At 44.3% G+C, this 16,311-nt stretch overlaps 1 protein-coding gene across 4 annotated transcripts in view; it reads right to left on the bottom strand.

The window, feature by feature from the left end:
* Positions 1 to 11,485: 11,485 nt before the first annotated feature.
* flfl (serine/threonine-protein phosphatase 4 regulatory subunit 3 flfl) overlaps positions 11,486 to 16,311 on the bottom strand; it is a 45,965-nt gene continuing 41,139 nt past the window's right edge. For 2 of the 4 annotated variants that reach the window (XM_045753598.2, XM_045753606.2), the window contains exon 15: positions 12,253 to 14,536. In XM_045753598.2, coding sequence (XP_045609554.1) covers positions 14,387 to 14,536 — 150 coding nt within the window. In that variant the 3' untranslated portion in view covers positions 12,253 to 14,386. Of the gene's footprint in view, positions 14,537 to 16,311 lie in introns of all 4 variants that reach the window. The other 2 variants (XM_045753591.2, XM_045753585.2) reach the window with 2 other exon arrangements.

Here is a 16,311-nt window from a genome sequence, read left to right as displayed (position 1 = left end):
TCCTTAGTGTCCCAGTGTATTAAGTGTCCTGCTGTATTCCTTAGTGTCTCAGTGTATTAAGTGTCCTGCTGTATTCCTTAGTGTCCCAGTGTATTAAGTGTCCTGCTGTATTCCTTAGTGTCCCAGTATATTAAGTGTCCTGCTGTATTCCTTAGTGTCCCAGTGTATTAAGTGTCCTACTGTATTCCTTAGTGTCCCAGTGTATTAAGTGTCTTACTGTATTCCTTAGTGTATGAGTGTATTTCTTGGTGTACCAATGTATTCATTGGTGTCCCATTGTATTGCCCCTTTTCCCAGTGAGTTCTCTCAGTGGTGAGCCTATTCCTTTGATGATCTCTAATGGGGTCAGGATAAGGATTAGGGATGGGACGGAGGGAAGGAATGGTGCCCAACCAATTGGGCTGGACGGTAGAGCGACGGTCTCGCTTCGTACAGGTCGGCGTTCAATCCCCGACCGTCCACCAAGTGGTTGGTCACCATTCCTTCCCCCCCCCCCGGTCCCATCCCTCATCCTTATCCTGACCCTCTTTCAAGCGCTATATAGTCGTAATGGCTTGGCGCTTTCCCCTCATAATTCCCTTCCATGAAAAACTCATAAAAAGTTTAGCTTAACCAGAAGTGTACGAAGCTAAGCCTCTAACATCTATCCTATCAAGTCTGAGGCATAGAAAATATTGTAATGTCAGTATTTCGGGGCTTGTATTTTGACTAATATACGTTATATCAGGTGAGAGGACACCTAATATAACCCCTCCCACCTGGCGAGGTTTTAACTAAGCCTAGCGTAGCCTAACCTAGGTTAGGTTAGGTTAGGTTAGGCGTTCTCCTGTACCCAGCCTAGCCCAGCCTAACCTAACCTGGCCTATCCTATGTTAGGTTAGGCGTTCTCCTGTACCCAGCCTAGCCCAGCCTAACCTAACCTGGCCTATCCTATGTTAGGTTAGGTTAGGCTAGGTGTTCTGCTGTACCCACCCTAGCCCAGCCCAGCCCAGCCTAACCTAACCTAACCTGGCCTAGTTTGGTGAACCACTGAGAAGTCACACCGGAAAGAGGCGCTGTATTATATTAGATGTTGGAATTTTTTGTTTCAACCTCTTATGTTATATCATGTGTGAGAGCAGCTTCCGGTGACGGGATTGTTACATTATAAATGTAGAACTCGTGTTACGTAATATTGTTATTGTTTCAGTGTTGTATGTTGGTGCAATGTCCTGTTGTGTGTTGTCAAGTTATAATGTGTTGTTTCCCGCCCTTCATCTTCCAGTGTGCTGTGGTGGTGGCCGTGGCTGTGTGTGTGTTGATTGATTGATTGATGAAGATTAAGCCACCCAAAAGGTGGCACGGGCATGAATAGCCCGTAAGTGGTGGCCCTTTTGAGCCATTACCAGTATCAAGAGCTGATATTGGAGCCTAGAAGGTGCGATTTCACCCTGCATGACGGGAGATGTCTCCCGTGTGTGTGTGTGTGTGTGTGTGTGTGTGTGTGTGTGTGTGTGTGTGTGTGTGTGTGTGTGTGTGTGTGTGTGTGTGTGTGTGTGTGTGTGTGTGTGTGTGTGTGTGTGTGTGTGTGTGTGTGTGTGTGTGTGTGTGTGTGTGTGTGTGTGTGTGTGTGTGTGTGTGTGTGTGTGTGTGTGTGTGTGTGTGTGTGTGTGTGTGTGTGTGTGTGTGTGTGTGTGTGTGTGTGTGTGTGTGTGTGTGTGTGTGTGTGTGTGTGTGTGTGTGTGTGTGTGTGTGTGTGTGTGTGTGTGTGTGTGTGTGTGTGTGTGTGTGTGTGTGTGTGTGTGTGTGTGTGTGTGTGTGTGTGTGTGTGTGTGTGTGTGTGTGTGTGTGTGTGTGTGTGTGTGTGTGTGTGTGTGTGTGTGTGTGTGTGTGTGTGTGTGTGTGTGTGTGTGTGTGTGTGTGTGTGTGTGTGTGTGTGTGTGTGTGTGTGTGTGTGTGTGTGTGTGTGTGTGTGTGTGTGTGTGTGTGTGTGTGTGTGTGTGTGTGTGTGTGTGTGTGTGTGTGTGTGTGTGTGTGTGTGTGTGTGTGTGTGTGTGTGTGTGTGTGTGTGTGTGTGTGTGTGTGTGTGTGTGTGTGTGTGTGTGTGTGTGTGTGTGTGTGTGTGTGTGTGTGTGTGTGTGTGTGTGTGTGTGTGTGTGTGTGTGTGTGTGTGTGTGTGTGTGTGTGTGTGTGTGTGTGTGTGTGTGTGTGTGTGTGTGTGTGTGTGTGTGTGTGTGTGTGTGTGTGTGTGTGTGTGTGTGTGTGTGTGTGTGTGTGTGTGTGTGTGTGTGTGTGTGTGTGTGTGTGTGTGTGTGTGTGTGTGTGTGTGTGTGTGTGTGTGTGTGTGTGTGTGTGTGTGTGTGTGTGTGTGTGTGTGTGTGTGTGTGTGTGTGTGTGTGTGTGTGTGTGTGTGTGTGTGTGTGTGTGTGTGTGTGTGTGTGTGTGTGTGTGTGTGTGTGTGTGTGTGTGTGTGTGTGTGTGTGTGTGTGTGTGTGTGTGTGTGTGTGTGTGTGTGTGTGTGTGTGTGTGTGTGTGTGTGTGTGTGTGTGTGTGTGTGTGTGTGTGTGTGTGTGTGTGTGTGTGTGTGTGTGTGTGTGTGTGTGTGTGTGTGTGTGTGTGTGTGTGTGTGTGTGTGTGTGTGTGTGTGTGTGTGTGTGTGTGTGTTCCAGTCACTTGTGTCCACTAATACCCACTGATGAGTTTGTGGCCACAAATATTAATACTTCTCTCATTCTTCCTCACATCAGCTGTTCTTAATTGTTTTCTCTGTCCTGTAAAATAATAGAAATTCTTAAAAGATTCTTTTACCCTCATATTATTAGTTGGACTTGTAGCATACCCCAGATCATACCCAATTGGTCAAGAGGTTCGATTTGATAGTAGATGTTTTAGGAAGGTTTCTTGTATCTGATGCCTCTGTTCACCTAGCAGTAATTTTTCTATTATCAGGGGAAAGCGCCAAGCCATTACGACTTTATAGAACTGGGAAGGGATCAGGCTAAGGATTTGGGATGGGACGGGGGGAAGGAATGCTGCCCAACCACTTGGACGGTCGGGGATTGAACGCCGACCTGCACGAAGTGATCTAGCAGTAAATGGGTATCTATCCGAGAACTTTGTGACTGTTGTGGGTGGCATTCTGAGGAGAAGGTTGGTGGCTGAGGTTTGAAAAATGCTGATAAGCCCAAAAGAGTTTCCAGCTTGATAATGGGGGAATCAAAATTTAGATTATTTCATATTTATTCATGACAAATGTAGAAAATTGACAGGTTGTTATGATTGGCCAATAATACCTTCCAGTGGAGACAATATTAAAGTGTTATGTTGTTACAACTTTTGTCCGTTTGTTATATTAATATTAAGTCAATGTTGAAGCATCGCTGAATTTAGGCTACAGCTGCATAGTGAGCCTACTGGACTATGGTTACAGCTGCATAGTGAGCCTACTGGACTATGGTTACAGCTGCATAGTGAGCCTACTGGACTATGGTTACAGCTGCATAGTGAGCCTACTGGACTATGGTTACAGCTGCATAGTGAGCCTACTGGACTATGGTTACAGCTCCATAGTGAGCCTACTGGATTATGGTTACAGCTGCATAGTGAGCCTACTGGACTATGGTTACAGCTCCATAGTGAGCCTACTGGACTATGGTTACAGCTGCATAGTGAGCCTACTGGACTATGGTTACAGCTGCATAGTGAGCCTACTGGACTGTGGTTACAGCTCCATAGTGAGCCTACTGGACTATGGTTACAGCTGCATAGTGAGTCTACTGGATTATGGTTACAGCTGCATAGTGAGCCTACTGGATTATGGTTACAACTGCATAGTGAGCCTACTGGACTATGGTTACAGCTCCATAGTGAGCCTACTGGACTATGGTTACAGCTGCATAGTGAGCCTACTGGACTATGGTTACAGCTGCATAGTGAGCCTTCTGGACTGTGGTTACAGCTGCATAGTGAGCCTACTGGACTATGGTTACAGTTCCATAGTGAGCCTACTGGACTATGGTTACAGTTCCATAGTGAGCCTACTGGACTATAGTTACAGCTCCATAGTGAGCCTACTGGACTATGGTTACAGCTCCATAGTGAGCCTACTGGACTATGGTTACAGCTGCATAGTGAGCCTACTGGACTATGGTTACAGCTGCATAGTGAGCCTACTGGACTATAGTTACAGCTCCATAGTGAGCCTACTGGACTATGGTTACAGTTCCATAGTGAGCCTACTGGACTATGGTTACAGTTCCATAGTGAGCCTACTGGACTATGGTTACAGTTCCATAGTGAGCCTACTGGACTATGGTTACAGTTCCATAGTGAGCCTACTGGACTATGGTTACAGCTGCATAGTGAGCCTACTGGACTATGGTTACAGCTGCATAGTGAGCCTACTGGACTATGGTTACAGTTCCATAGTGAGCCTACTGGACTATGGTTACAGTTCCATAGTGAGCCTACTGGACTATGGTTACAGCTGCATAGTGAGCCTACTGGACTATAGTTACAGCTCCATAGTGAGCCTACTGGACTATGGTTACAGTTCCATAGTGAGCCTACTGGACTATGGTTACAGCTCCATAGTGAGCCTACTGGACTATAGTTACAGCTCCATAGTGAGCCTACTGGACTATGGTTACTTACTGTGCATTTCTTGTTATATTTCAGCAAATATTAAAGGCATTTTTTTTCCAAGCTACGAAGGAACTCATCAGAAAAAAGAGGCATTTTATTACACTGAAAATTGGCTTTTATATTGTGTTAAATCCTAATTTTTTACATTATAAAGTTAATGAATATGTTAATACAGTACTGTAATTACATGCAAACTTTTTAAACACTAAAACTTACTCAGAATAAATCAGATTCCGACTGAGATGCTCAGCCATTTTCTTATCCTTGATCAACGTGAAGAAATAATATATAGAAATATATATATAGAAATAAATAATATATAGAAATATATATATATAAATAAATAATATATAGAAATAATATACGCTTTACATGCCCGAAACGCTTTGCGTAATAGTGGCTTTAGGCATTGTATGTACTAGCTCTACCTATAAGTCAACCAATCCTTGTAAAAATTTATTGTATGTATGTACCTTACCTAAATAAAATTGTATTGTATTGTATATATCATACGCGTCGCCCCCATCCACTTGGACTGGTCGGCACAGGGATAGGAGGATAGACATAGCCTCAGCTACTCTATCCCTCTGACATGTATTTTATTGTCTCAATAAACGTACTTGAACTTGCTACAGGGGAAAGAAGGACTTCACCATTTGGAGTTAACAGCTCCAAAACGTAGATTCCAATAAGATACAAAGGTGTTGTGAACCTTTGGTGTATTATTTGTATTTTTTCGGTACAGGGACAACCTCGTCACTTCTGGCCGGGAGGGACAATTTGATCACCAGTTTTGTCCAGAGCTGTGAACTGTTCCTTCAACCTGTCCACATAGACCAGCTCCTGTTCCTGCTGTTCCGTCAACCTGTCCTCATAGACCAGCTCCTGTTCCTGCTGTTCCGTCAACCTGTCCACATAGACCAGCTCCTGTTCCTACTGTTCCGTCAACCTGTCCACATAGACCAGCTCCTGTTCCTGCTGTTCCGTCAACCTGTCCACATAGACCAGCTCCTGTTCCTACTGTTCCGTCAACCTGTCCACATAGACCAGCTCCTGTTCCTACTGTTCCGTCAACCTGTCCACATAGACCAGCTCCTCTTCCTGCTGTTCCGTCAACCTGTCCACATAGACCAGCTCCTGTTCCGTCAACCTGTCCACATAGACCAGCTCCTGTTCCTCCTGTTCCGTCTACCTGTCCACATAGATCAGCTCCTGTCCCTGCTCCTGTCCCTGCTCCTGTCCCTGCTCCTGTCCCAGCTCCTGTCCCTGCTCCTGTCCCTGCTCCTGTCCCAGCTCCTGTCCCTGCTCCTGTCCCTGCTCCTGTCCCAGCTCCTGTCCCTGCTGCTGCCCAGTACAATATAGCCAGGCCGGCCAGGAGGTTCCTTCCCATAATTACCTTACTTTGTCTGAATGTAATTTTTGTTGACCATCGATACAAGTGAAACAGTGAAGTCCAAATTAAAAAATGAAGAAATTACGACGTTTGGCGGTCTGTCTTGGACCACTGGTAATGGTCCAGGACACTGTGGACCACCCTGGACCACTACCAGTGGTCCAGGGCACTATGGACCACTGGTAATGGTCCAAAATGTCATTGTGTTGTCTTATGTATGGCGTGGACACCTTGAGCCACGTTAAGGTGACTCATTGTCTGCAAGTGGAGCTACACATTGTGAGGTGGGTATATACTGTTTAAAGTCCCACAATGGTCAGTAATAGTGTGGCTCCCATATTGTCAAGGGGGGACTAGGTTAATGGTGGTCCTTCCTAGGATACGGACTAGGTTAATGGTGGTCCTACACCAATGGTCCTTCCTAGGATGCGGACTAGGTTAATGGTGGTCCTACACCAATGGTCCTTCCTAGGATGCGGACTAGTTAATGGTGGTCCTACACCAATGGTCCTTCCTAGGATGCGGACTAGGTTAATGGTGGTCCTACACCAATGGTCCTTCCTAGGATGCGGACTAGTTAATGGTGGTCCTACACCAATGGTCCTTCCTAGGATGTGGACTAGTTAATGGTGGTCCTACACCAATGGTCCTTCCTAGGATGCGGACTAGGTTAATGGTGGTCCTACACCAATGGTCCTTCCTAGGATGCGGACTAGTTAATGGTGGTCCTACACCAATGGTCCTTCCTAGGATGCGGACTAGTTAATGGTGGTCCTACACCAATGGTCCTTCCTAGGATGCTACCCACAATAGGTGCCCCGCGTCCCAATTACCTATTTGACTATTAGGTGAATGGGAGTATTAGGTGAGAGGAAACATGCCCAAACGTCACTTGTTCTGCCGAAGGAATCAAATCCGTCATTTTTGGGTTGTTAACCAACTGCACATTGGGGACCTGACGGCTGAGCGGACAGCGCTCGTGCTTCGTAGTCCTGAGGCTCCGGGTTCGATCCCCGGTGGAGGCGGAAACAAATGGGCAGTTTCTTTTCATCCTGATGCTCCTGTTCACCTAGCAGTAAATAGGTGTCTGGGACAGCTGCTACGGGCTGCTTCATGGGGAGGGGGGGGGGGTAGCAAAAAGGAGGCCTGGGACCGGGCCGTGGGGACGGTAAGCCCCGAAATCATCTCAAGATATATACAGTTATTTGCAAGACATTAATGCCACTTGTGTAATTTAAAATAAAATAAAAAATGCACAAAATGCGCATTTCAAGCGAGCATAAACTAGCGTAGATAAGACTAACTGTACTAAATATAATTGTTTACAATTTCTATTTGATTTTTGATTTATTATAAGTTTGAATGATTTGGTTGTTGTGGATTATGAGCCAAACTCGCACTAAGGAACACCACGTTAAGAAACAATGACTAAAGTAATTATTGTATGGCACCAAGCCTAAAAAAACTAAGAACATCTGTGTCACAAAAGTCAGAGATTGTCCTAAATATGCTTAACGACGCTAATAATGAAGAAGAAGGAGACATATGAAGAGCAATATTCACACCCAGCGGGTTTTCTTCCTATTGGGGGAGTGTTGTACATGCTGCTATGGCGGTGTGTCCACTCACAAGATGAGTGGCGCTGCCCAATAAACTCGCCCCTCGGGGCAAAATTTAATTTAATTCACAGAGGACTTTATCTAGAGTCGAGCAACTCTCTTGAGCGACGCAAGCAACGGTGGGTCCTGATTCACGAAAGCAGTTACGCAAACACTTACGAACCTGTACATCTTTTCTCAATCTTTGGCGGCTTTGTTTACAATTATTAAACAGTTAATAAGCTCCCAAACACCAGGAGGCTGTTTATAACCATTACAACAGTTGATTGGGAAGTTTTCATGCTTGTAAACTGTTTAATAAATGTAACCAAAGCCGTCAAAGATTGAGGAAAGATGTACACGTTCGTAAGTGCTTGCGTGCTATCGTGAATCTGGCCCCAGAGCTAAAGCTCAAGCCCGGCAATCACAACTGAGTACTGCAAGAGTAACATTCCCAAGCCCGCAAGAGAGGATAGTTTACCAAGTTCAGCCTTCAGATTGTAAGATGGTGAATAGCCAATCCTGAGGCACCTAGGCCTCTGACGTCATTCCCATAGAGCCGGCAGTTTATGATTATTATTTCCTACCACAGACGTGGCCACACATTTACAATGCTAACCAACATATATACATTTTCTTCTGTCTTCCATAGTCAGGGTTTGAGATCTCTTAACATATAGTTCGGTGATTTATTGAACAATCAACCACATAATGTGATTGTAGTCCTTGTAAAATGCTAAGCTGACCTACAATCATAAATACACAGATTTATGTATAATGTGGGACGCCCGGAGCCGATGTGGACGAATCTTGTTACTACAAGTGACTAGAGAGCCAGCAGTGGCCGCCACGACCTCACACCTGACACTAGCTAGGTAGGACCTCACACCTGACACTAGCTAGGTAGGACCTCACACCTGACACTAGCTAGGTAGGACCTCACACCTGACACTAGCTAGGTAGGACCTCACACCTGACACTAGCTAGGTAGGACCTCACACCTGACACTAGCTAGGTAGGACCTCACACCTGACACTAGCTAGGTAGGACCTCACATCTATCTTAAGTTACTCAATAAAGATCTTGAAGCGTACTGCAGTATGTAAGTCTTCAACAACCAGGCAAGCACCAACGACGAGGCACTGATGGAAGCACACGACAACCAACAGTGACAGACAGCAAGGTGTAGGAGGTCTATTAAGCAATCAGTAAGTTGGTGTAGGAGGTCTATTATTAAGCAATCAGTAAGTAGGTGTAGGAGGTCTATTATTAAGCAATCAGTAAGTAGGTGTAGGAGGTCTATTATTAAGCAATCAGTAAGTAGGTGTAGGAGGTCTATTAAGCAATCAGTAAGTTGGTGTAGGAGGTCTATTAAGCAATCAGTAAGTTGGTGTAGGAGGTCTATTAAGTAATCAGTAAGTAGGTGTAGGAGGTCTATTAAGCAATCAGTAAGTAGGTGTAGGAGGTCTATTATTAAGCAATCAGTAAGTAGGTGTAGGAGGTCTATTATTAAGCAATCAGTAAGTAGGTGTAGGAGGTCTATTATTAAGCAATCGGTAAGTAGGTGTAGGAGGTCTATTATTAAGCAATCAGTAAGTAGGTGTAGGAGGTCTATTATTAAGCAATCAGTAAGTAGGTGTAGGAGGTCTATTATTAAGCAATCAGTAAGTAGGTGTAGGAGGTCTATTATTAAGCAATCAGTAAGTAGGTGTAGGAGGTCTATTATTAAGCAATCAGTAAGTAGGTGTAGGAGGTCTATTAAGCAATCAGAGGGTAGGCACAGGTGCGAACTACGCAGTAATAGGTGGTAAGCACCAGAGGTGATTGCCACCTATTACAGTGGTAGGAGGACAATGGGGGGGGGGACAGGGTGATGATAGTAGTGACTTAAAGATATCTAAGAAAGTCAGGGAATTGGGTCATCATTTCATTAGCAGCGGCATCAAAAAGGTAACACTTGTTGAAGACAAGGTAAAGCCAATATCACCATTTAATGGTAAAGCCAATATCACCATTTAATGGTAAAGCCATTATCTAAAAAGAAAAATAACTTTCCTTTTTAAGGCTACCGTAGCCCAGTGGACAGAGCGTCAACCTGAGATCCACCGTTCGAGGCCCATACATCACAGGTGAACGGAACATATTCTAGTTAACAGATAACATGACAGAAGCGAGATCGCCCGATTGTTTCCAGTGTTGTCAAGACATGTGAACGAGTGGATGTCTTTCCACTCGTCCAGACACGGACGAGTGAAGTCACTCCACTCGTGACTTGGATGTCACGTCAAGTCTTGTGGATGTGACAAGACCAAAAGTTGTGATCCACAAGTCAAGATCACAAGTGGTCTTGTGAATACCACTTGGATATTGTATTGATATCCATACAATATCCAAGTGGATGGATATTTTTAACGTAGATATCAATAATTAGACATTCTTGTCTACTTTGTCAACACTGTACACAGAGGTGGATGTCTTGTCATCCATGACACAAGTCGTCATGAGTGGATGTCAATAACAGCCGCCTCGGTAGGGTTAATATAGGACTTCTGTAGTATACCTTTACTTCAAACTAATGACAGCATCAAATCAACAAATGAGACAAAAGTTGCCTGCCTTGCATCCTAACCCTTAAGGCTTCAAACACCATAAAATGGTGCCGTGCTAAAATGATACTACTGTAGCAACACCTATAAACCAGTATTAACCTTAGCATCCGTGTACGGTATTGCAACGTAGGGAGCCGGTCGGCCGAGCGGACAGCACGCTGGACTTGTAATCCTGTGGTCCCAGGTTCGATCCCGGGCGCCGGCGAGAAACAATGGGCAGAGTTTCTTTCACCCTATGCCCCCTGTTACCTAGCAGTAAAATAGGTACCTGGGTGTTAGTCAGCTGTCACGGGCTGCTTCCTGGGGGTGGAGGCCTGGTCGAGGATACTAAAGCCCTGAAATCATCTCAAGATAACCTTCACAAACACTCAAATGCTTCCACACATAGTAGTAGGCATCCATCACTCTCAGGAGACTATGGAGTTGCAATCTGGTTGTCGGTCTGGAGTGGCCTCTCCAGGGCGCAAAGCCAGGGTAGGTTGACAAGCTGTTACCCATTCAGCAGGTCCCATGCTGTATGGCACCAAAAGTCTCCAATGGCAAATATTTCCTTGCCATACACACATTGCAAAGAAAATGCAGGAAAACATTAAAATGAGCCCATGACTTATGAAATACCAGGTAGGACTCATCAATTCAAACCCCTCTCTTGTATAGTTCAATAAATTGTCTTAAGGATTCAAGCCAGAAGCTCAAGTGCTCAGTGGTTAGTCTTGCTTGTTTGATGAGTGTTGACTTGTGCTTTGTCACAAGCGCAAGTCTTTCTCTTGGCATCAACAGAAAGCACCAAAAGGACTATTTAAAACTATGTAGAAATACAGTAATTATCAAAAGGCACCAAATTGGGAAGACTATTTACCACTGAACATATCAACAAGAGCCTTAATGAGGGCTCGAACCTATGCGCTGGGGGTTACCAGGCGCGCTCAAGTCCACTGCGCCATCCAGTGCTGAGGTTGAGTCTTCAAAGCTCTTGTGGATTTATACATCGATATAGCACAATGTGATTTCTGTCTATTTAGCATTGTCGTGAGACAGTAAACAGATAATACGTGTCACCTGGGATCCCAATGTGGGAAAAAAAGATAAAAAGGCAAACAAATAAGGTGACCATTATCAGAGTCAAATGTATCCAATTCTCCAAAGATTGTATCGAGGGGCAATTGACCTCAAAGGGTAATAAAACAGCTCTAATTTCAAGTTTTGTTTTCCAGTCGAGTACCTTGGGGGGGGGGGGGGGGGGTGTAACATAAAATTTTAAAAATTATTCCCATTTTATTCAGTATTTGTGTGTATAAGTGTCTACAAAAGAGGCCTCATACTGTATAACAAAGACTGGCAGGTTGGAGAAGACGCCGCGCGTACCAACTGTGTGTGTTGCTGTGATAACAATGACAGGTGATGAGTGATGGCTCGATGATGGTGATCAAGGCCGGGGGCTTCATCACGCACTATGCACCCACTTACGACACCTATACATCTTCCTTCAATCATGGCAGCTTCTTTACATTTATTAAAAACACAGTTCATGAGCTCCAAAACTACTATGAGGCTGTTTATAAACAGTAACAACCATTGGTTGCTCCAAGTGTCCAAGCTCAAACCGTGTAATACTGTAAACGAAGCCGCCATAATTACACAAAGATGTCAAGAGTTGTGGTAGTGGTTGCGTCAATGGTTGATGAATCCCGGCCCAGGATGGCAGCCTCGTGTCACCGTGACGCAGAGAAGCCCCGGGGAGGAGGAGGACAGGATAACCAATAGACGTGTAATCCCTACAAAAAATGGGGTCATTCAGACCAGATTTTGAAAATGGAAATCTATGAATCAAATATCAAATTCATCAATATTTCATTACACGTGCTACAAAAAAATAAATATAAAATATCAAAGATTTCGGATAGTGTATTGAGGTATCACAGTAAATCAAGAACAAGCCGGATCTTAATACATAATCTTCCTAATAATCCAATCTGTATGTACATAATACTAAAACTGAAAGAAAAAACTATATATTTATATATATATATAAATTTGTCTGATTTATTGAAAACAAACTCTGGTTCAGGGGCTTCGCTTTCACGACAACGGTGAGTTCTTCTTACAAAGTAGTAGTGAATCCACAATGGCATTTACAATAATTCTCTGTTGCTCCATTACCTTCAAAATATAAAATGTGTTAAAACTAAATGTAAAATACGTCAATTCTGGCAGCCAATGTATTCTTGAACATTTGACAACTGTGGCAATGAAAGGGGGAAAATTTGAGCAAACTTGCATTAATGTGGGCGACAAAAGTAGGTATTTTACACTCTACAATTCAGAAAAAAAAAGAGCTTTCGGAGGTGATGAAACGTTTCAGTCGGTACAATGTCAACAGCAGTAGGTTCATACAAGCTCACCTGTTTTTACATTTAAATGAAATTTTATAACCCATTAATTTCAGACTCCTGTAGTTAGTTACATGGGCACTAGAATTAATAAATAAGATTTTTCTGTCCAATTTTCTAGAAGAGGAACCTCAATGTAAACAGGTGAGCATCTGTAATTTAAAGTCGTACTCTTCCTGATGTGAGAAAACGCTGCCATTATGAAACCAGCTATAACCAAAAATACTATTTTAAAGGGATAAGAGCACTGCCACAGACTTTCTATATTTTTTTATAAGAATACCCAAAAATCATTACCAATATTAGTGTCTCTGATAAAGCAAATAACTTCAGTAACTAATACCTTCCGTCTTCAGCTTTCTGAAGACGGAAACATAAGGTGGAGCAGATAAACCCATGATAAATTGGGCAAAATTATGAAATGCATTTTACAGCACTATTCCTGAGAACAATACCTTGAACCTCCAGGATGTGCATAATACAAATCCCAAATATAACATTCTCTTACAATTTCAGAACATAGATTAACAAGAAAAATGCATAAAACAATTTCTCAAATCCTGGCTAAAATTCTGTTTTACTGAATCTTCAATAAGGGTATTGATATGGTGGCATGTAAACATTTTGTTAGGAGGAAACACGAAGGGAGAAATGGCCCCTACATTTGTGATTATCAAAATGACGGGCATTTAAAATGTGAACGTTCTTTCAAGATAAAAGAACCAAAAAAGACAAGATGTGAAGTTTAACGAAATGGTCGATGACAACATCCTCTGCGATGATTGTAAATGCACGCACGTGTTACCACCTACTGCTGTTGCCATCGTGTCCGCCTAGCTTGCTCCCCTTGTGTGCGTGTCCTCAGCACCAAGTGTGTATTGTTGTGGAACCCAATACTGAGATTATCTTGGCTGCTGATCACATGTTCCGGGATGAAGGGCAAAGGAGCAGGCTTGGGGGAGCGTATCACAGGCCCAGGCACAGTTCTTGTCAGGTGAAGTCTCGGCGTCCTTCAGAGTGTCGGGTTGGTTCCTTGGCGGGGCCCCTCACCGGCGATTGGTCGTGGTGTCCTCTTCAGGGGGTTGCACCGAACTCGCGCACAGGAGGAGGGAGGCGTCCCTCATGATCATGAGCAACAGGATGATGGCAGTGCCCCTCACAATCATGGGCAACAGGATGTCGGAGGTGCCCCTCACACTCATGGCAACGGGACGTTGGACGCACTAGGCAGCGAGAGAGCAGTCCTTAAGTCTATGCAAACCTCTTCCCATTTTCTGGCCAGTCTCACTACCATGTTTAGGCCCTCAGCACACACACTAGTACTAACACTGTCAATAACAATTTTACACTATATAAAAATATTCCATTAAAATGTCCATTATTTCTTGGTCACGGTGGCATGGGTCCAAAGAGGCCCAGAGCTGCTGCTGCTGCTGGCTCACATATACAGAAGGATTTGTACACATGGGTGTGAGGCATTGTGCGGGCTATGTACACGAGGTGGGCAGGTGGGCAGTGGGTGCAGCTTGAACAAGCCGGTGGCAGTGCTGGGCCGGTGGCAATCAATGCCACAGTGTACACTGTCATGGGTGGGCATCGCGGCAAAGTCGGGTGCCAGGCAGGTTCCGGCAAGTGCCTACCTCTACCCTGGGTACAACCTCGGGGGCTGCGGCGACGCTCCACAACACCTCAGAGCGGTTACCTTACCCTGCCCACTGCACCACAGCCTAACCCATAGTTTTACTGACTGTTGATTCAGCCACTCGTTTGCCCTCAGTCACTGCTTAATCGTGCTCTCTTTGCAGACGGAATATTACCATCATCCTCCTCCTCTTCCTCCTCCTGGTCCTCTTCCCCAGCTTCTTCCTCTTCCTCCTCCTCATCTTCCTCATCAGAATTCTCATCGTATGCCACAAGACTTACCTGAAAGTAGACACTCATTATTAAAATGGGAAATTTTCTGAACGAAACCAGTAAATTTACTAGCATCAACTCTGTTCATTTAGGTACAAGACCATCTCTTCAACCCACAAAGTTACATTGTGGACATTAAGTAAACAGAGCCAAAGCTTTAACTGAGAAAATACCGAAGCCAAATAACAGACTTTCTATCTTTATTGTGTACTTTATCACCTTAGGCATATTTTTAGGCCCATATATGAGTAGTGACCAAGGTGATCAAGGGTGCAGGTTCGATCCCAATATAACGCCCCAATATTCATCCACAGATTCATCATGTTGATGTGATTTCACAGTGAAAGGCTTGAACTTAAATACTATAGACAAACATCCGAGACACATTTGTGAGAATACATCATTAGAGAATACATTATGGTATATGAAACATATATATTTCTGAGAATACATCACCAGATAATATAGTATGGCATATGCACATACTTGTACTCCCAATAACACATCATCAGATAGGACAATACATTATATATATACTCTGCCTTGAACTGATTATCAGTGTTTTAAGATAGGGCTCTTGGGCACCATCTCCTAGCTATTGAGACACGGTACTTTATCTCCACTGATGCTCTAGTGCTCTATGGTACATGCTCCCGAGGCACGGAATGCGGGTGGCATCCACAACTCCTATCCTCAGCTCATTCTGCAAGAAAACAATACCAGCATTCCAGGTGTAAATGGTAAGGCTGCAGGGGCATATAGCGCTACATCTCGCGTCCCTCCATCACAGACAGGTAAGCACACTTCCTTACCAAGGATGTAAGCACTTGCATTTTCTGACGCCTCTTCAACATGTGCTGAACTTACACCTGTATTCTCTCAGCCTATTGTCCCTTATTTGAAAGACAATCCAAATCAATTGTTGACAATCATGTCCTCTTTATTTTGCAGTGTTATAGTGCAATTCTATGTTGTTAAGAAATAAAATTGCCTGCTAGTTAATTTATTATGCCCCATTTCCACTGGTTGATACCTGGTTGATGGGGTTCTGGGAGTTCTTCTACTCCCCAAGCCCGGCCCGAGGCCAGGCTCGACTTGTGAGAGTTTGGTCCACCAGGCTGTTGCTTGGAGCGGCCCGCAGGGCCACGTACCCACCACAGCCCGGCTGATCCGGAACTTCTCTTAGAAAACCGTCCAGTTTTCTCTTGAAGATGTCCACGGTTGTTCCGGCAATATTTCTTATGCTCGCTGGGAGGACGTTGAACAACCGCGGACCCCTGATGTTTATACAGTGCTCTCTGATTGTGCCTATGGCACCTCTGCTCTTCACAGGTTCAATCTTGCATTTTCTTCCATATCGTTCACTCCAGTACGTTGTTATTTTACTGTGTAGATTTGGGACCTGACCCTCCAGTATTTTCCATGTGTATATTATTTGGTATCTCTCTCGTCTCCTTTCTAGGAGTACATTTGGAGAGCTTTGAGACGATCCCAATAATTTAGGCGTTTTATCTCGTCTATGCGTGCCGTATATGTTCTCTGTATTCCCTCTATTTCAGCAATCTCTCCTGCTCTGAAGGGGGAAGCGAGTACTGAGCAGTACTCGAGACGGGACAGCACAAGTGACTTGAAGACTACAACCATTGTGATGGGATCCCTGGATTTAAAAGTTCTTGTAATCCATCCTATCATTTTACTGGCCAACGCAATATTTGCTGGGTTATGCTCACTAAACATTAGGTCATCAGACATTATTCCCAGATCCTTTACATACTGCTTTCTTA

This window comes from Procambarus clarkii, chromosome 5 (genome assembly GCF_040958095.1).
Source record: "Procambarus clarkii isolate CNS0578487 chromosome 5, FALCON_Pclarkii_2.0, whole genome shotgun sequence".
In the NCBI taxonomy this organism is placed as follows: Eukaryota; Metazoa; Arthropoda; class Malacostraca; order Decapoda; family Cambaridae; genus Procambarus; species Procambarus clarkii.
This window is presented reverse-complemented; position numbering and strand designations above follow the sequence as displayed.